This window comes from Hippichthys cyanospilos, chromosome 6 (genome assembly GCF_059441005.1).
Source record: "Hippichthys cyanospilos isolate Australia breed blue-spotted pipefish chromosome 6, RoL_Hcya_1.0, whole genome shotgun sequence".
Taxonomy (NCBI): Eukaryota; Metazoa; Chordata; class Actinopteri; order Syngnathiformes; family Syngnathidae; genus Hippichthys; species Hippichthys cyanospilos.
In genome coordinates this window covers 9,541,694-9,562,375 of record NC_142374.1, presented here as the reverse complement: position 1 = coordinate 9,562,375, position 20,682 = coordinate 9,541,694, and the positions used below count along the sequence as shown (strand labels likewise).

General features: G+C 38.5%; 3 protein-coding genes across 5 annotated transcripts; 2 read left to right on the top strand and 1 right to left on the bottom strand.

Moving 5' to 3' along the window:
- Positions 1–216: 216 nt before the first annotated feature.
- tbxas1 (thromboxane A synthase 1 (platelet)) lies at positions 217–6,969 on the top strand. 2 transcript variants are annotated; one of them, XM_088418044.1, is made up of 14 exons: positions 217–544; positions 847–935; positions 1,081–1,174; positions 1,415–1,467; positions 1,567–1,663; positions 2,053–2,169; positions 2,878–2,966; positions 3,046–3,194; positions 3,577–3,707; positions 3,793–4,119; positions 4,195–4,283; positions 4,380–4,517; positions 6,155–6,317; positions 6,402–6,969. In XM_088418044.1, the coding sequence occupies exons 2-14, from the start codon at positions 877–879 to the stop codon at positions 6,474–6,476; spliced, it is 1,581 nt and encodes a 526-aa protein (XP_088274170.1). In that variant the 5' UTR covers positions 217–544; positions 847–876; the 3' UTR covers positions 6,477–6,969. The 2 variants fall into 2 exon arrangements, with proteins under 2 accessions (XP_088274170.1, XP_088274169.1); XM_088418043.1 differs by having other exon boundaries at positions 218–544; positions 786–935.
- parp12a (poly (ADP-ribose) polymerase family, member 12a) lies at positions 6,888–20,655 on the bottom strand. Its single transcript, XM_088418041.1, has 11 exons — positions 20,245–20,655; positions 15,642–15,777; positions 14,305–14,572; positions 14,125–14,229; positions 11,022–11,217; positions 10,142–10,316; positions 8,956–9,191; positions 8,672–8,741; positions 8,456–8,583; positions 8,213–8,364; positions 6,888–7,730 (listed from the first exon to the last, which is right to left on the bottom strand). The coding sequence occupies exons 1-11, from the start codon at positions 20,565–20,567 to the stop codon at positions 7,474–7,476; spliced, it is 2,046 nt and encodes a 681-aa protein (XP_088274167.1). The 5' UTR covers positions 20,568–20,655; the 3' UTR covers positions 6,888–7,473.
- Positions 16,752–19,805, top strand: LOC148422089 (uncharacterized). 2 transcript variants are annotated; one of them, XM_088418048.1, is made up of 4 exons: positions 16,752–16,847; positions 17,566–17,609; positions 17,695–18,215; positions 19,079–19,805. In XM_088418048.1, the coding sequence occupies exons 2-4, from the start codon at positions 17,594–17,596 to the stop codon at positions 19,121–19,123; spliced, it is 582 nt and encodes a 193-aa protein (XP_088274174.1). In that variant the 5' UTR covers positions 16,752–16,847; positions 17,566–17,593; the 3' UTR covers positions 19,124–19,805. The 2 variants fall into 2 exon arrangements, with proteins under 2 accessions (XP_088274174.1, XP_088274173.1); XM_088418047.1 differs by lacking the exon at positions 19,079–19,805 and having other exon boundaries at positions 17,695–19,072.
- Positions 20,656–20,682: the final 27 nt, after the last annotated feature.

Genomic DNA, 20,682 nt, shown 5'->3' with positions numbered 1-20,682 from the left:
TGGATGTCCTTTTTATTTTACTACTTTTTATTTTACTTAGGAAAAAGAGCGAAAAGTCTGAAAATCGTTTCACGCTATCGCGCGACAAAAGTGTGATTATTATTATGTAATTTCTTATACGTTTGTATTATTTCTACTGGCTGCAATTAAAAACCCACAGAAACATTTTTCTAACTTGACACTAGATGGCAGTGGTTTTCATTTCTCGCCGTTCTCTGGCGAGCCAATAACAACCCGAAGAAGACTCGATGCGACTGGCAAATGGACATAAATACATTATTATTATGTAAAACTCGGATTTTGACTACATTTAAAAATTCAGTCCGCAAATTTGGGCAGAGAGGCACCGGTTCTAATCTGATCTAATCTGTAGAAAAGCACCAGTTCATGTCATTACCGATGGAGATGTTTTCATTCCAGCGAATGATTTCTTGCAAGTTGTCAAACTCAGGGTCTCAGGCACAATCGAATGGGTTCTGAACAGGAGCGGTAACAGCGGCATCTGCCTTTCCAAAACTCTATTTTGGTTGACATTGTCAGAGAGGTATGCTTTTCGTATTCATTATAATTATTAACGTAGTGGCTATCATTGTTATTATTATTATTATTATTGTTGTTGTTGTTTTTGTAGTAAACGCCTTATTTTATATTGTGCGTACCTTAAACAATATCTACAGCTGTGTTGTGAATATGTTTTCTCAATTATGTTTTACAAAACCACTAGTCTTCTATTTTTGTTTGACATTATAAAATGGCTGTTGAAGACAAAGTCTGTTAAATTTTAGAATCATTGACTGGCTGCTTGTGTTGGAGAACTTACCTTTCTTTAATGATTGCCTCATGGAGGACATATTTGACTTTCTGAATATATTCCGAATGGAGAACATTGGATTGTCTCTGACCCTTGGCGTCATCTTCCTGACTCTACTTTACTGGTGAGCATGGTTTTGACATCCTGATTGCCGTCACGATCATATCAACTTAAAATTAATGAGCCACTTAATGAAAATCAGGAAAAAATATGTCAGTGTATCTCTAAGAGAATATTTCGAGTCATTTATTTTTGTTTTTGTTTCACAGGTATTCAGTTCACCCCTTTTATGTCCTCACTCGATATGGAATTAAACATCCAAAACCAATCCCCTTCTTTGGCAATCTATTCTTGTTTCGTCAGGTAAGTTTGGACCGAACAATTGTAAATGCAAAACTGAAAGTGTTTGAATGTGATTGGTAAACTTGAAAATATTTTGATTGTATTACTTAGAACAAAATATTGAAGGAGGCTTGCTGCCATTCGTGGTCACCGGTTGTCTATTTTTTGCTTCAAACGACAAAAACAAATGTACATTAAATATGAATGTGTTTGAATATAACTTTTATAATCCCTTAACACTTTGTTCTATTGTCATTTCAGGGTTTTTTCCATCCCATGTCCAATCTCATAAAGACATATGGTCGCGTTTGCGGGTAGTTACCAAATAAGAGCATCGACTCTGACATACAGTAATGGCGTCCATAGTTTGGTGTTATTATCTGAGCCTCCACTTTCTACTTGCTGCGTTTCAGGTATTATTTGGGAAGAAGAGCAGTGGTGATCGTGGCAGACCCCGACATGCTCAGACAAGTGATGGTGAGGGAGTTCAGCACCTTTCCCAACAGAATGGTAAGCACCTGAAGAAAATCCCTTTCAAATCCCTCTCAAATTCAAAATGTACTTGCTTCACTCAATTCTTTTCTGAGTTCATCTTAGCTGGTGTTTTTCAACTGTCGGTCACAAAAATTACAATATGTACACCAGCACAAATAAAAAGTAGTGTGTTAGTTTGCTTTTTTTTCCTGAAAAAGAGAGGTCATTGCTTTGATTAGCTCTATCGTATAGAGTATTAATTTAAGAATGTATTCACTGTGGTGGTAGTAGATTGGTATGGAACAGAACTGAGCCCTATCTCAGATGGTTAGGACCAGAGTATATTGTGTGGTGAATACACGTATGTGTAATTTTATTCAGTCATCAAATTTAATTAATGCAATCTTGTTCCCTCGATTGTTTAGACTAACCGTTTTTCCAACAAACCAATGAGCGATTGTCTTCTCATGTTGAAGAATGAGCAGTGGAAAAGAGTCCGGAGTATTCTGACCCCATCTTTCAGTGCTGCCAGAATGAAAGAGGTGAGGGTCTTTTTTTCCCCTCCATTGCAATGATTCCAATACAGACTAAGAAATTTATGATTATGAAGCAAAATGGATTAGAACTATATAATACGGAGACAACCTGTTTTTTTTTAGCCTTCTTATTGTCCAAACATCTAGTTGTCAGAGTGTATTGTATAATCTTGTTATAAAACACCTCAAAACATGTGATATTTTCACAAAATAGTAATAAAATGAACAAATACTAAGTTTCTTTTTACTCCATTATATTCCACAACAAACAATACATTTTTCCAGGCTATCATGACATCCTTTTCAATAGTATTGTGAACAAAATCACATAATTTCTGCCAAAATAAATTTACAGATGGACAATGTCAAAAGAACTACAGTTTCTGAGCATTTATGACAAAAAAATACAGCTCACATTTATATATTTTTTTTAATCTTTTACCCATATAACTTTTAGCTAGATAGAAATGTATTTAATCATTCAAAAGAAATTTCCTTAACCTTGTTTGTTATGAAGTATTTATTAGGTACGGGCCATACCTTCTTCAATAAGTCATCAACAAACATTTTCCAATATGGAATCAAATGAAGATTTCACACACAGGGTCACAGGGGTAAAAAAAAAAAAAGGATATGTAGAATGAATATGTAAATATATTTTTCTATATTGTTGATGAATTCATTTGCCATGACAAGTCTTTTATGTTTCAGTAGATGGTTCCACTCATCCAAACAGCCACAAATGCTTTGATGAAAAACTTGCATGTCTATGCAGAGTCGGGGGAAGCCTTCGACATTCACCGGTGAATGTAATTTTCATACACAATAGAAGACGGGCACCTCAGCCGATAAAAGTGTATCCCTCTCCCATTTTCATTGTAGGTGCTTCGGCTGCTTCACAATGGACGTAATAGGCAGCGTGGCCTTTGCAACTCAGGTGGACTCTCAAAACAACCCAGATGACCCATTTGTCCGCCATGCTCAGATGTTCTTCTCCTTTTCTTTCTTCAGGCCCTTCATGCTGTTTTTCAGTAAGGACAGCCTGTTTTTCCACCCAATAAGTCCAGTGTTTTCTTTTTACTTTGGCACAAAAAAAGTTGAACACTGCAGCACACATTAGGAAAAGCGCTGTATAAGTGAAAGTCCATTTACATTAGGAGCCCATGTAACTCTAACAACTGTATTCAGGACTTTAGTTATTCAACATGAACCGCCGGCACGTGAGCCTCCCAAATCATATGGACTAGTGTACTTGCCTAGCACAAACTGATGTGACATCACACAAGGCAGATTAAGGCGTTAAACGCACTGTTTGCTATTTACGGTGCACACAATAATAAACGATGAAGATTCCATCCCAGCAGTATATGAGGCTTGCCATTCAAAATTTTGCAAATTTCTGAATTTGTGCAGTTGCTTTTCCGCACATCATGGCTCCACTGGTGGGAATCATCCCCAACAAACGTCGGCGCCAAATGAATGAGTTCTTCATCAACAGCATTCAGGGGATCATTGGACAGCGGGAGCAGCAGCCTCCAGAGCAGGTCGGAGTTTGGTTTTTTTTTCCCCTTACACAATTCTTTTATGCCGTTATGAACATTTTGGCACAAATTCCTTGTGAAAATGTAGAGGCGGCGAGATTTCCTGCAGCTGATGTTGGATGCGCGCAGCAGTAAGGAGGATGTGTCTTTGGAAGCCTCTGATGCGGCGATCCACAGCGCTCAGTCCAATCATAGCGGTCAAGAGTCAAGTCTTCACATTCCGGAGTCGTCCTCCCGGCGCCCGTCCAAAAAGTTGATAACGGAAGACGAAATTGTGGGCCAAGCTTTCGTCTTCCTGCTGGCTGGCCACGAGACAAGTAGCAGTACGCTGGCCTTCACCTGCTACCTGCTGGCCATCCATCCAGAGTGTCAGTGCCGTGTCCAGGAGGAGGTGGACGATTTCTTCAGCAAACATGTGAGCGCGTTGCCTTGTTTGCGTTTATCCTCATGCTTAAAGTCTGGCAATTCACCGCGTTTACTGTCACTGTAGGATTTTCCTGACTACACTAACGTCCAGGAGCTGAAATATTTAGATATGGTTGTATGTGAAGCATTGCGGCTCTATCCTCCTGGATTCAGGTAATGAGAATAACAATGATAGTCGGCAACACAAGGCTAAATTAATACAGCGAGAAAAGGTGGAACAAAAATGCAGTTTTTTCATTGACGGACAAGGTTTTCACGAGAAATTGAGCAGGACTGCGTGGTCAACGGAGTGCGCCTCCCGAAAGGAGCCTTGTTGGAAATCCCAGCGGGTTTCCTTCACTATGACCCGGAGCACTGGCCCGAGCCTGACAAGTTCATCCCCGAGAGGTAAGCAGATTGCCAATTTACTTCCAAAATGGAATGACTATACTATGGATGCACAATACTATTATCACTTTATTTTATATTGATTATAGGACTGGGCAATCTGGTCAAAAACTAAAATCTATATTTATCGGTCTATTTGGACCTGACCTTAATAGTTTTCTGTTAAATTGACGTAATAAAGCCAACAAAGGTTTGCTTTAATAAAAAAATACATTTGGTAGGAAATAGTTTGACATTGCTGATGTACAGTAGTGCGATAGTATACTCCGGTGGTTCTCAACCTTTTTTTTTTTTTTTTTTTTTTTTGTGATGTACCCCCATGAAGTATCTTTTCAGCCAAGTACCCCTTAATCAGTGCAAAGCATTTTTGGGTTGAAAAAAAAAAGACCTAAAACATGCCATCAGTGCCCGATTTATTTAACTTTAGACTCTCTCAAACATAATTTGTTTTGGTATCCAAAAAAAAATGTTCAACCTAAAGTGTTGTTTTTTTGGATCATAGAAGAGATCTGTGATTAAAACAAACAAACTATTATTAAAAATTTTCGACATAAAAAATGAATACGAAGTGTCAGACCTGTTCTCAAAAATAAATAATGAAAACTATTTGTCCACAAAAAATATTCAACTTAGTGTTTATGCCGTCCTCACTCCGCAGCTAGACGGCTGGATAACGACGTTTCAAACAACCAAACTTTCTTTCCTTTTGGTCTGCTTTATTTGAACAATGGTCTTCGACCATGACCCTCTTTAGGTCGCCATCAAACTAGAAAAATTAAACACGCAATCAGCTAACGATACATTGCACCTCTCGAGCTAACAAGTTACCCGATGAAATCAATATTATATTTCCAATGTCTCTAACAATAAACAAAAGAAATGAACAGTGTCGTAATTTTGACATCTTTTGTACTTACGGAGAATTCTAGTCCGAGGCAAAACAAAATAAGATCGACAATCCACGAATATGAGCCTGTTGTCTTGCTTCCACATTGGATAACTCACGTCGTCTAATGAGATAAACAATATTTCAAAGGAACCAGAAGAGGGAGCACTAAGTCTGCATAAAAATCCACAACACCAAAAGTGGTACTGCACTTCCGAAGGGCAGACTAGTGTCTTCTTTTGGGATCATACTAGAGATGTGTTCGCAAAAATAAATAATTTACTTGACAGCTAACGAGAGATGGCTCATCAAGTTGTGTCGCACCATTCTCGTATGCGAAAGAATCTGGCTATTTACAATACGTAAATTACATTGAGTAACCTACTGAACATACAATTACTTTTATGAACTTATATTTTCCTGAAACAATTCAATAATTATTTTTGAAGGAGGTTTGCATATTTGTTTGATTTAAAATCTCAAGTACCCCCTGATGTTCCTTCAAGCAACACTGGCATACTTATTTTAAATCAGTTTGCGTAAAAGTAACATTTATACCTTTAACTTGTTTAAATGTGACATTAAATACATTTTAGGTGTCATTTTTTAAGGTTTACTTTTGAAATTGACGAAATTGGATTGTCCAGCTCAAATTGATGAATTTATGTGCTATTTTGGCGAATGACTCACGGATAACCGAAGTTTTAATAAATTCAGGACGTCAAACGTAAGTAACGCATCTCTCTCCTAGATTTACCCCTGAGGCAAAAGCCAGTAGGCACGCATTTGTGTACCTGCCTTTCGGGGCCGGGCCTCGCAACTGCGTGGGCATGAGGCTCGCCCAACTGGAGATCAAGATGGCTTTGGTCTGTCTCTTTCAGAAGTTCAACGTCATAACCTGCTCTGAGACAAAGGTGGGTTGTGTCATTTCACGTGAATCTGCTTTTGTTGTCTTAAATTGAACGGAATGCTTTAGGGTTCTTTTCTTCCCTCCCGAGATTCCAATCGAGTTGAAGTCGTCAAGCACCCTGGGACCCAAAAATGGAATTTTTGTCAAGATCACAAGACGATAGAAGAGATGACATCCGAGAAAAGTCATGTGCTGGGTATGCGGCATTTCGGAGCTGCAACCTCCAGCATGACATAAATCGAAATATTTGAGATTCTATATGCTGGTAATCTGGTTATTAATAAACCAGCTGCTATTGCTGCTGCCACTGTCACGAGACCCGACAGAAAATTCCTTTTTGCTTTATGCTTGGTTTGTGCAAGTGACCTGTACTCTCAGCTATACCCAAGCTCATGTCAAAAATAGTACTTATGAGGTCTTAGGTCTACAAGTAAATGTATTTGGGAATCAAGTGGAAAAAGGGAATATGCCAGATGCACACATTCAAATGGTACTATATGTCTCACCAACACCTGGTTAACTTGTATACTGGATGAACATTATTTAAAAAAAAAAAAAAAAAAAAACTCACCCATTTCCTGTTATAGTTATTTATTGACATGAAAAATGGCAAACTTGTTACTATAACTGTTTTATTTGGATATGTATCATTAAAAATAACTCATGTAACAACAAAAAGTCAAAGTCATTTCACTTCAACAATTTAAAAACTCTTTTGATTTTCCCAGCATGTACAGACATGACCCAGTGGAGCTTTAAATTTAAAATGCTCAACAGAGCATGCGATGTGTTCTTATTTCAGCCGGCTTGAAAAGAATGAAATGAGATGTGTTTTGAGCTTTTGCTGTGCTTTTACAATATAATCATGAAAATATCAACTGCATGTATTTGGACTAAAAAAGAAAAAGCAAAAAAGTAAGATTTCATCATTCATTTAACCGTAAAGCTTAAAATGTTATATGGGCCCTTTAAGAATGTGACAAAATGAAAAGCTAACTTGTGATGTGATTCACGTTTACAGTCACTCAAAACATGTTAATGCTGCAATGAAACAACATCTATTATGCTTTTAGATGTACTGTAACGTCATTGTTTGCGCAGTTAAAATGAAGGCAGCCTTTAGAAACCTCCCCGATGACTTAAAGGAACAACTTCTATCACTATTCAGAGTAGTCAATAATGTACTCTGGATATATTTGATGACTTTCAAAGATGACAAAAATATTGGGGGTTTTCTCATTATCGACACAGCTATCATAAAGTGTGATGCCCGTTCCTTTGGCTGGTGGACGGGTGTTTTGGCTGCTTCCCTTGATGTAGTCACCTACCAGGACCAGGGCCACAAACATACTCTTTTTCACACCACTGGATGCAGCATAGCGGTTTGAGTAAGAAGCCTGTTTGGCAAAGTAGCTTCCTGTAAAGACAATTTGGTCAGGTCGGTAATCAAACATTCATGCTCGCCTACACTGCCAGTCAACAACTACTTTTCAGACAGTAAACAGGCAGAGGTGGGCACTTCGGACGCCCGTTTTGCCTACGGATCGGGGAGTGACGGGAATGCTAAAAAAAAAAAAAAAAAAAAATAATAATAATAAAATAAAAAAACGCGGATTAAAAATGTGGATTGCAATTTTCATTAAGTGTAAGTACATAAACAGAAAAGAGAATTATTATGAGTGCAGTCTTATGGATGCATACAGAAGTAGAACTGAGCCTGACGAACGATGAACCAGAAAAAAAGTCAAATATTGCCCTCTAGCGGTTGCGGAAGGTAGGGCAAAAATACACAGACGGCCTCTGATGAATGAGGGATGGTGGACCAGCGGGGGGGAAAAAAAAAAAGTTTCCCACCTCTGGAAACAGTATACCATCTTTAAATGCTTTGATCTGCGGTACCTTTGCCGAAGGCGGTGCCATGGACGCCGCTCATCCTCCAGTCAAAGTTTTGCTCACAGATGGCTGCTATCAAGTTCTCATTTGTCCCATGGAACAAGGACAGCTCAGTCACAGGCTTTCCTCCATTCCTCTTTGCCATCTGATCTCTCTGCCTAAATGCGCACAGGCAAAAAATGTGTTTAAGAATGTAATTTACAACTACTCAGGTATTATTTACATTTTGTAGCCCGGTGTGTGATTTACAACTGAAAGCGTGTCCACAGAGAAGGGTTTTGGATTCTCCTGATACTCTGGATTGTACTCTTTGGCATTGTTGCTTTGAACAAACATTCAATTTTGTTATATTCATCAGATTTGGGAAGAGGCACGAGCTGACAAGAGACAATTGAAGAGTTAAATGAGTTCAGAAAAGAATCATAAAATGTCAAGCAAGTAAAAGTTGAATAATTAAAAAACAACCTTGTATCCAATATCTGGCATGGCATTCTTGTCCCAATGCGGAGGGTATGCTGCCGTGAAAGCCCTGGAGCTGTGTGGTGAATAAAAATAAACTTTACAATATTATCTTCTATGTCAGCCTAGTAGTCCAAACAAGGTTATGTGATTGATAATTGCATGTGTGTAAAGTGAATTAGGCAGATAAGTCCACCTGTTTTTATCCATCTCAAGGGGCGGCCATTTTGGCACAAACTGGAAATGACATTGCAGTTGCTCAGAGTTCGGGTGATGACCAATCAACCTACCTTTTCTTCATGACCTCCAAATCATTGGAGGACACAAAGCGAGGTCTCCTTCGGACCTCTCGCTTGGTTGAATATTTGATGTTTTCCTGATACAGCTGCTGAGTTCCCACTTTATTTCTGAAGTAGATCACGTATTGCTGTTGGCCAGCGGTGAAAGTCAGATCTGTCTTTTGGTCTACCAAGAAACTATACTCAAGCATTTGGGAAGTGAGCGAGGCTGGCGTGTTAACCTTGCTCTGAGAAGACACAAAAGGGACAACAAGAATTAAACCAAACATGCAATAATATTGTCACACAGACAATAAAAAACAAAAAAAAAAAAACGTCCGGATATCATAACGACAACATTGTAAACCACATGGCTGTATGTAAGTCATTCTTCTGTTTGTTTTCGTCCTGGTGGATAATATTATGGTGTATTTTTGACTTTTATTAGTTGATATATGCATTTAAATAAAGAAAAGTTGTTTGAGGAGAGGATCTCCGGCTTGAATGTTGAGAGCTTTGCACTTACTAGCTAGTCGGATACAAAACATGTTAGCAATGATGCACGGCCTACTTATCCCTCATTTATTCATACACCAATTACAATTTTAACTTTTTGGCTGCTGGGAAATTAAAATCTTGGACCTTGTCAAAGCGTGTAATTTGTTTCTATTAACTAGCCTTTGAAAGGTAATCTGACTGTTCTCAATAGCCAGCATAGAGCACTTGAGCATTTCTAGCTAGCGGCTAATTCATTCTAGGGGCTGCCTAGACATTGGCATCGGGCATAGTACAATGAATTGCCATCGTAATTAATTTAGAGCCCTGAATTGCCGGTTGAATCTGATTTCAGAACAAAGTTGTATTTTTGGTATGGAGTTGCAACTCGTGACTCTCCCGCAGCAACAGTGTATAAAAACAACAACCGAAGCAAAATAAAATAAAATCATGCTGTGGAAGGACAAGAAATCACTTGGCGTTACTATATTTATATTTATTTATTATTTATTTATCATTGCTGTATTTTAAAGTTGTTTTTTTTTTAAACAATCATCAAATTTAATATTTAACACTGTCTACTGTATTGTACTGTAAACGGTATTATGGTGACGATAGATGAGTGTCGAACCGGCACTAATTCACACTGTTTCCAATGGGGAAAAGTAAAATTGGAATTGGAATTAGACCACTTGCTTCGAACCTGTCCAAATTCCTGCCAATTGCCAACGTCATCCACCCAGTACCAGAGCCAGTGTGTAGTCAGAATAAAGTGAGGGGCCTTTTTTACGGAGGAAGGTGTGGAGAGGCGACGCACAGGAGAGCCATTGCAAGTCATCGCAATGAAGTCAACTGTCGGGGTTGTCAGTTGGGGTTGGCTGAAAAGAAAAAAGAGAATATTGTACATACAGGCCTTCTCTTCGTTAGTAACACCTACACAAGCAGATTAAATGAAATAACCTGCATGTAAAAAGGTCCGTTTTCAACACAATAATCCGTTTTTGACATTTCAGAGAAGCTTTCCTATTTATTGATAATTTAGCTGTGTCACACACACTCCAAATTCAAAGTATCATACTTGGATCAAATTACAAACGTATTTATGTGGTCACTATCATGATAAGAGAAGATCAAATAAAGAACATTCCAAGGCTCTGTCTAGTTATATGACTTTATATTGCTGCTTAATGACGACCATACAAAAGGTCAACTTAAATTTTCTGGACGTTAATGATCATAGGTTTTTGTAAAGTCCAAAATTCCTAGAAATGATGAATGTTTCATCACATTTTTCTAAAGATGCGAGCCCTTGTTTTACGGTACACATTAAAAAGCTTTCAAAATTCTTTCCGAAATCTGTGTGAAACATGGGCCCGTGAAACAACAAACGCCTGCTACTTTACAGTTCACGACATTATCAATAAAGATCAATTAAATCAGCGCAACCCACATTTTATGCAAAAAGTTAACATTGTGTCATGACAATGCTGACCAATGCAGTAGCAATCTTGCTTTCCAAGTCAGTTCCTGCAATTTGAGTTTCGCCCTATTCTTGATTAAACATTTTAATGTGCTATACAAACCTTGTGACGAATACATTTCTTAATTTTGCAAGCCACACATAATCCGATGCCTGGTCTGCGCCGCTTGACACTCTAGCTGGGTCACAATAGGCCACCTCAATATTTTCCATATCGGACAAGTCATTCCAGGTCACGCCGTCTTTGTCCAAAACCTGCCATCTATAAGGCAAGTGCCAGTGGACATGGACACATTTTTCTGTGGGAGAAAATACATGTTTTTTTTTTTCCTTTAATCAAGACCAAAGATTCCAACCAATGTAAACAGGTGACAGTAAACAAGGCAAGTGTATATCTTGGGAACCAGGTGTATGACATCAACAATGCAATGATAGAAGCAGTTGCCTTATTCGTCCGCGGATGTTACGCACCCAGATGTAGGCAATTTTTTTTTTTTTAAAGTAAGGTCCTTAACCCTGAGCTGCAAGGCTCCTATGTGTCAATTAAATTTCATGTAAGTGCATGCAGTTGGGCATTGAGTGCAAATGGCAATGTCCACTGGGAGGCATTATCATGCTTTACATCAGTGGTCCCCAACCACCGGTCCGCGGCCCGATACTGGTCCATGGATTTACGGTTACCGGGCCGCACCCGAAATAATAATGTGTCCTTTAACAGTTCGTTTGTGCTTTGTTTGACTTGAGCTTCGTTTTTTGGCGCCTCCTCTGGCTGCTGTTTATATTACATTTTGTAGCGAGAAGCATGGTGTGGTTTCAATTGAGAGCAGTCAGTCGGTGTTCTGCCTCTCTCTGAAATCTGGCCCACTAGTATTTGTAAATTGTACTTCCTAATGTTGTCATTTGTGATATGGCCAAAATGAGTTTATTTGATAATCCAACAACTTGTGACTGTTGATAACATGCTAGCTGATGTTAATTCTTTTCTTCAGGCATGTTATACAGTGCTGCCTTGTATGTGTATAGCGTGTTAGCATTTTGGTTTGTGCCAGGTATTTTCCTTTGAATAATTGGTTTGGTTTGAGTAAGGTTTCATTTCTTGTAGCTTCATGTGCTGCTAACACCACCGCCTGGCTATTACTGGCTGTTGTGTTTTATTTTTCTTTTCTTAACTTACCAAATGACTTTAAATCCCTTGTGTGAACTAATTTCAGAAAATTCCAAATGTGTCAAGTGAAATATTTAACAATGACACAAAAATAAATAATGAAAAACCAAACAAAAATCTAGTTTTAGTTTATTCGACGAAATAAACATTTTTTCCTAAGTGAGAGCCTGGTGGGTGACAAACCTAAAAGTGTGACGTGATACAGACAAAAAACGGAATGAAGAGTTGACAAAAAATGGACTAAAAAGTGATAATGTAAACATATTTGTGGGGATCCCGATGTGTGAAGATTTGGAGGGTAAGAAGGTTGTTGTGATGATTTATGTTGGGACGTACACATATGAACCAGAAAATGTTGTGCCCAAACATCTGAAAACGAAAAGGAAATGAGACCCATTGAGAAGAATGGTAAGATATATAAGCTGAGGCTGTTAACCTAGTGTTACCGTTTGAAATTTGATGCTGTGCTGTAAGTTACGCACGATGAGATGACTGACTTGGACTTAGACCTTACTTAGAGTGCATTTGGAAAGTACTTCACTCTTTCCACATTTTGTCATCTTACAGTCTCATTTATAATGTATTAAATGAAACTCCACCTCATTATGACAATGTGAAATTTTTGGGGCCATCACATTTATAGAATAAATAGCCAAAGCCTTCACCATGAAGCTCATAATTGTGCTCAGGTGCATTTTCTCAACTGATCATCCGAGAAATGTTTCTACAGCTTAATTGGAGTCCACCTGCGGCAAATTCAATTGATTAGGCACGATTTGGAAAGGAATAAACGTGTCTATATAGGGTCCCACAGTTGACCGTGCATGCCAGAGCTGGCCTGCCGTCTAAACTGAAAAATGAGGGGAGAACAGCCTTAGCTGGTCACTCTAGCGTTCCTCTGCGGAGAGAGGAGAGCCTTGCAGAAGGACACACATCTCATCCCTGCCGAAATCCACCAATCAAGTCTGTATGATTGAGCGGCAGAAAGAAAGTCACTCAGTAGGAAAAGGAACATGGCAGCTTGTCTGGAATTTGCCAAAAGGCACCTGAATGACTCTCAAACCATGAGAAACAAGATTTTCTAGTCTGATGAGCCATAGGTTGAATTCCTTGGCGTGATTTCCAGGCATCATGTTCGGAGAAAAGAGTCACTGCTCATCACCAGGCCAGTACCGTCCCTACACTGAAGCATGATGGTGGCAGCATCATGCTATGGAGATATTTTTCAGCAGCAGTAACCAGCAGACTAATCAGGCTAGAAGGAAACACGAATGCAGCAATATACATACAGAGATATCCTAGATGAAAACCTGCTCCAAAGTGCTCTTGACCTCAGACGGGGGCGAATGTTCAATTTTTAGCAGGGCAATGATGCAAAGCACACAGCCAAGATCTCAAGGGATTGTCTTCAGAACCACTCTGTGTAGGTTCTGGGGGGTCCCGGCCAGAACCCAGACTTGAATCCGATGGATAATTTCTGGAGGGACCTGAAAATGGCTCCGCAAAGACGTCTCCCATCCAACTTGATGGAGCTTAAGAATTACTGCAAAGAATGGGCAGAAATGCCTCAAGACAGGTGTGCTTCATAACTCCCGGCATCGTTATTTAAAGACTTCAGGCTGGAATTCCGCTTGATTGGCAGCTCGAGTGACCAATTACAACCATATAAAAACAGAGATCAATACCAGAGCTGCAACTATAGTTCCATCAGCCTGTCGTAGACAGCTGCCCACCATTCGGTGTGCATTTCCATATTTTCAGCGTGTAATTTATTGATGCAAAGCCTGAGATAAATGAAGTACACAGACAGAGCACCGACTGAAGAGTGTTTATGGCTGTCGAGCTGGGCCAGTACAAAAGGTCCTTATCATAGCCAACTTCAAAAGAAACACATCAAATAATACATGGCATAATATCACATGAGGTCATGCAGTCCTGCAAGGTTTTCATTGCGTAATTCTGGAGAAAATATGAAGCCTTTTGTTTTGTGTTAAATAAAAAAAAAGACAACGCACAGAAGTATGAGCCTTGTGCTCATTACCTTTGTAGGCGCAGACTTTTTGGATGAAGTAGAGACAGATTTCCTTTCCGTCCGAATCACTCACTGGCTTAGTTGCACCAATTGGCGAAGCGGAACTTCTCACCTCTGAAAATACGTAACAAACACATATATTGGCCAAAAGGTGAAGACTAACAATGATTTAGAAATTCTTTTTCCTACCAGGAGCAGCAGTAGCTGGACTCTTTTGATTGTCTGTGATGATGCACTTATTTTTGTAGACTTTAGGAAGACTCCTAATCATCGCTTGAGTGAATTTTTCAAAACTCTTGTGCGCCTTTGCGTCAACTTTATGGATTCTGGAACACGATGAACCTTGTTTACAGATTCCTGCAGTGAAGTAGATCTTGCAGATGTGAAGGTTTCGGCACCCAGAGGTGAACTTACACAAACCACTTTCACCTTGGCCCATATTGTAGTGTGAGCATATCTAGAGGAAATACACAATATAGTTCCACTCGTGAGAAGACTTTTGACACCAATTTAGAGAGTACTGGAGACAACAATTTAGAGAGTACTGGAGACTGAAAGGGACTGGAATACGGTATTTTAAACTTTGAACAGTTAATTTATGCATATTCATGATGTAATCCAACCTTTTGCTCATTGCTGATTACATTTTTTGTGAAATATGAGTTGATTGAAAGCCCCCCATCTCAACGTGTGGCTGCCGCACCCCCTTCAAGACGTGCAGACAATTTATACTCCCAAGTTGTTGTTTTTTTTTTTTAAACTGTCATAGCGCCAAAAATAAAAATGCATTAAAATTAGTGACTTTACAAATGAGTGAAGTAGCACAGGACTTTATATGATTAATTTCAGTTATTACACTTTGGTTTTATTTTTCTGAAAATATCATATATTCTGTGTTTATCACTTGGTAAGAAAGTTTTTATTTATTTATTTATTTGAACAATTTACTTTTTTGATACACACTTTATATTTTTGATTAGATCAGGAATTAGTGAATAAAAAGGTTTGTGTTGAAAGCAAATAAAATATTATTGTATTAAAGTGTGTAAGGTTTACTGCAGGTGCTGCATTTACCACTGCCTGTAGCTATAACAAACATGGCCGCCTCCGGGGAAGTGCCACCCCCCATGTAATATAATCTAATGATAACTAGACCTCTGATCATATTTAAAACATACTGTTGGTCATTAAGAACACATTCATTGAAATTTACAATCATTTAATTTATTCCATTTTAATGAAAAATGCTCTAAATCTTACACACAGTCCCTTTAAATATTTAAACACTTTTGTAATGGGGATAATTTGGTTTCAATTTAAAATGGTTTATTTCATTATTAGGTTTATTTTTATTTATTTTTTAAGAAAAGATAACTGTTGTTTCTAAAATAATAATAATAATAAACATGTATTGAAAGAAGTGATGTTACAAAACACTTTGGGGTGTTTAAAGTGAGTAATTACCATTGTAACATGGATAAAAGCACTAAAAGTTGATTTTTCCATGATGCGCTGGTACTACCAACCTCAGGAAGAAGGTAGGGGTCATTCTGTAGTAACAGTTGGAACAGCTGTTTTTCAGAAAGGTGTTGGAGGTCAAATTTCCTCAACAGCTCTCCATTATGTGGCCAGGTCAAGACATGTGGATACTTACACTTAAATCTTAATAAAAACAACAACAAAAAAACACAGTTTTATCCATAGCAAATTACCCTTTACATATAATGCACGCGTGAGCACTTTAAATTCTAATGCTAATTGTGGTGACTAGTCAGTCGAGATGGAACTATTCCCAATTTTACCATACGTTTAGCATGTTTGTGCTAAAATTCCAAAATTCTCTCTGTTGTGCGTTCAGTCAACTCCAGACTTATAACTAAATCCACCTTAAAAGAAAATGTATCAGGTGTTTTGTAGCCTGCATCTAATGTTAACTTGATTCTCTACTATTTGTTTTGTATTTACTATCAGTACTCAGGCCAAATCTTCTTTCTCTATTTGCAATTTCTTTGATTTGCGTTCCACACCACGTTTACATGTCTACGTCTCCTAGCAAAGATCCAATCAAGGGGGGCGAGAACAATAAAGGAAGGAGGAAATGGAATAAAAAAGATTGTTCCTTAATGACGTCATTTTATGGAGATAGCAATTAGCAATGGCGTCACATCATTGACACATCACAAAACAATTATTGCACCCCTAGTATAGTTATTTACTTTTTTCTTTGATCTTTTGATTTTTATTAGTTTGAATTTCTAGCAAAGATCCAATCAAGGGGGGCGAGAACAATAAAGGAAGGAGGAAGGAGGAAGGAAGGATGATGTTGTACAGTATTATTTTTGTACGTTTCTTCTAGTTTTTGATTATTTGTTGATGTTCATACTTTTCTTACTCTATTAAAGTTTTTGCAATTAAAAAAAAAAGCATATCTGCGTCTGGATCATTACCCCCTGTATAAACTTGTACAGGTGTACCACATAAAGTGTCAGTTGAATGCATTTACCATCTGCATATTTCGACTGCTCCTTTAAAAGTAAACAATAGTTGTCATGACGAACGCAGAAAAAATGAAATGGCACTTTGTATTCACTCGTTCCCTGACATGTAGACATGACGCGCTGTGCATGTGAGGATAAAAGACTGGGCGCGGCCTCTTGGAATATTTGTTTGACACCCATTGCTGCTACTTGAATCCGGAAGACAACCAACTACTAAAAGCTAAACAAGAACAGGTACGTTTTGGAATTACTTCTCACATTATACATTATATAAATCACATTACCTAACAATACTGTATGTGTTTGTACAAAAAAGTCAAAGTTAAATTGCCTAGAGGTTCAGGTTATAATGACTGTTGCAGTTTGTGTTGACGCTTACCACCAAAAATTGACATGCCATTTATTCTTCCTTATGCTGTCAGCAAAAATATTTCATAATGGTGTTGCAGATCAAAATTTTTTTAGTACTGTTTTTAACCAGGTTTCTTTTTTTACATTTGACTTCATTGTTTGTATAATTCTTACATGTTGCATTGTTTTTTTAGTATTTGGCCACTTTTAAAATTAATATGTAACTTGATACCTAATACTTTTTACAGTATTTATACAATGTAAAGGTTTGTCTAAGCAGAAAAAACACAAAGTGTCTCTATTTGAGAAGGACTAGTTTACTGTTATTTTCTAAATTTAATCTTACAATTTTTGAAGCTATGAATGTACTATGAATACTATTGGTCACAGGAAATGACTGAGGGTTAGTCTGATAAATTACTGACCAATCTAAAGTGTCAATCATACAACGTTAATGGTTTAACAAACGCAGTTTTTGGTCCTAAAAAATGACCATTACAGAGATACTATCTTTCAGCCCAACGTCAGTGATGTGCAAGGACATGATTCTGATAAGACAGTGAAATGTTATTCTCATTCATTTTTCTACATGCTGTTCCAGAACTAACAAAAGCACCTTTTGTGTAACCATGTGGCCAAATCAAGGTAAATTACGTATACAGCATGATTCTTGGGAGGTACAAAATGGTGACTAACTATGTATATTTGTATATATGTATGCCATTTACAGGTCAATCCAACCCAGCCTTCCCCCCTGGCTACAATCCCGCTGGCTACAACCCCGCGTATCCCCCATTGGCGCCCGCAGGAGTCTATCCCCAGCCCCCAAATCAACAGTCCCCGCCAGTTCAGTATCCAACGGGTTTCAACCCTGCCATGCAACCCAACACACCCCCAGTTACGGCACCTTATGTAGGGGGTCCGGGACCTCACCCCTACCCAGTGGCGCCTGGAGGGTATCCGGTAGCCCCTGTCATAGGTGTTCACTCCAGTGTGTACCCATATGCTCCGAAAGGCTATCACCATTATTATAAGGGCCACCCCCTCAACAAGGGCCACGTCTACCATGGGGGGGTCAACCCAATGTATCCCTTGAACAGGGGGTTTGGCGGGGGGCTTGGTGGGGCCCTGAAAGGCATGGCCATAGGGCTGGTGGCACATAAAGCCCATAAGAAGTTGAAGAAGGGGAAGAAGCTGAAGAAGGCGCACAAGTTGTATAAGCAGGGTTGCTATTACCAATACGGTGGCAAGGTGAGGCTGATACTACTCTTGCACCAATGTGACAGGATAGAAGAGCAAAAGAGGGAACCGTGGGTTCATGGTTGTGTAAAGTAAAGAGGCAAAGTACTTTATGATGCCCAGTGAATGTGCTCGGCCACCACCCCGGGCTGTAGCCACTATAACATCATACACATTTGGAAAATTAATATGGTATGGAAGAAAAAACAAACAATAAAAAGAGTACTTACATAATGATTAATTTAAAACGATTAGTTGACTAATCATTCAATTAAAGGATTAATTACAATTTTCATTCAATGTTTGTCCAATACATTTGATATATTGGACAAACATCGAATGGGAATTGGGGAACAAATTAAGATTGTATTTAAATGTTATACAAAGGGCCTGTACTTAAAAACAGTAAGTTTTAAATTAAATGATGTTGTAATTATTTCAGCAAAATACATGTCCAAAAATTCAGTGATAATTAAATACCACTTAGAGGGAGCCCACAATACAACATTTTGAGAATCACTGCAGTGCAGCCTGCACTGTGCTGAAGAACTAAAGCAAAAGTGGGCGTCAAATGAGTTGAGTCGCAATTGATTCGTTTACATTATTTCCCAAGAGGAAAACTGGACATCTGTTTTGTTTAAATAGCGAATATGTTCGTATTGTTTTACTATTTTTATATCCATAAAGATTGGTTAAATTCTTTTTACATGTGTGATAGTTGAAACTATTTGTAAGGTGTGTGTGCCTCATGTACAGTGAAAGCTACATTTAAAAATATATTATACTCTGGAGTCAGTCCACTTTGCTTGTTTCACTGTAATGCCAAGTTGGCCCACGATTTACATGCATTAACATGCTTATTAACTTGTCCTCAGTATTCGTCCAGTAGCAGCAGCAGCAGCAGCAGTGACTCAGACTGAGGCCATCATCCAACTGGTTACTGCAGCACATTTGAATATAAAGGAACTAAATGCTAAAAGACATTGTCAACAAATAATTGAAAATCATTTGTGTACATACTATACTTCTATCCAAAAATAAAAGGGAGGTAACTTCTAAACGATATTGTCATTGAACACTTAAAAAGAATCTGTACTTTTACACTGGTCACTATTTGACAGTGTATGTTTTGTACTAATCAAAAATGTGTTATCAAACCGCGAAATGTTGTGCTGTGGTGGGCACTAGGACCATGTCTCTCACCCAGTAGGCATGTTGCAATGAACCTTTGAACCTGTTGGGTGTGGCGAATTTCTTTGAGGCTTGTAGTGGCATCTTGATTAGAAAATTGTTTAATACTACTGGTGTTCTCCTTTAAAACCCCCATCTGCTCCGTTACTACTCAAATTCGATGTTCTGGTTCTAGTGCATTGGTCAAGAGGTCCATCAACCACCAAGACCTCCCAAAAGGAATGCCTTTGTCTTTGTTATCTGACTTAGAAGTTACACTGATAAAAACATCTACAATGAGTCTTTAGCAAAATACTAAAGAAATTAATAAAAGTATATGAACGTCCCAAAATACACTTCAGTTACTTGTGGTTGCTATTAAAAAATGTCTAAGATATGGTGTTCACGATAATAAACGTAAAAAGTCCACAACTGTTCCTCGTCGGTGCTGTTTTGTTTGAAATCTGTTTTGTTGCAATAAGAGTGGCACCTTGTTTATCATACGTACCCGGAAGTTGCAAATCCCGGATTCAACAGAATCAAAATCTACTCAAATCTTTAGCACAACGTGCAACGAGGGTGAATAAAACTGCACCTTTCCGATTTATTTCAAAGGAACTATTACATATGTATGCATATCAAATGATTGCATTCACGGAATGCGGTAAATGGGAGTTTTCAAACCTCCGATCAGGAAGACGGAAAAAAAAAGTACAGGGATATCACAGTAAACTGCAGAGTGCGGCGAGTCATTACAGTAAGAGGATGGTGTATATATATATATATATATATATATATATATATATATATATATATATATATATTAGTAAGACTCTGAATACATATTTTCGAAATAAGCATCTTTACTCACCCAAACACGCAGGTCCCCAACACATGAAACTTGCATAGGTGCAAACTCTCACACTGTGAACATTCGCTAGGCTTCTTTTGGCAGATCCGTAAATGCGTTTTGGCTACAATCACACTGTCCTGGCTCAAAATTTGCCCCGCGCCTACGGCCAGGACGCCGCGATGCACCGCTATCCTCGCTTCATCCGCAAGAAGAACCTGGTGAAGTACAGACGGTGCAACTGTAAACTTCTGTTTCAGTTTTTCAGTCAGGGCCGTGAAGTCCAAACTGCCTTGGTTGTCACACAGGGTCTCGATGATAAAATTAGACACTTTTGCGGCCATCTCGACGCGATTTTGTCGACTTTCCACTTTCGCAAGACGTTCAGCGATTCCAAATTAACGAAAGTGAAACAGGTGATTAAACACGACCGGATCTCGTTTTTTCCTCCCTTATTTG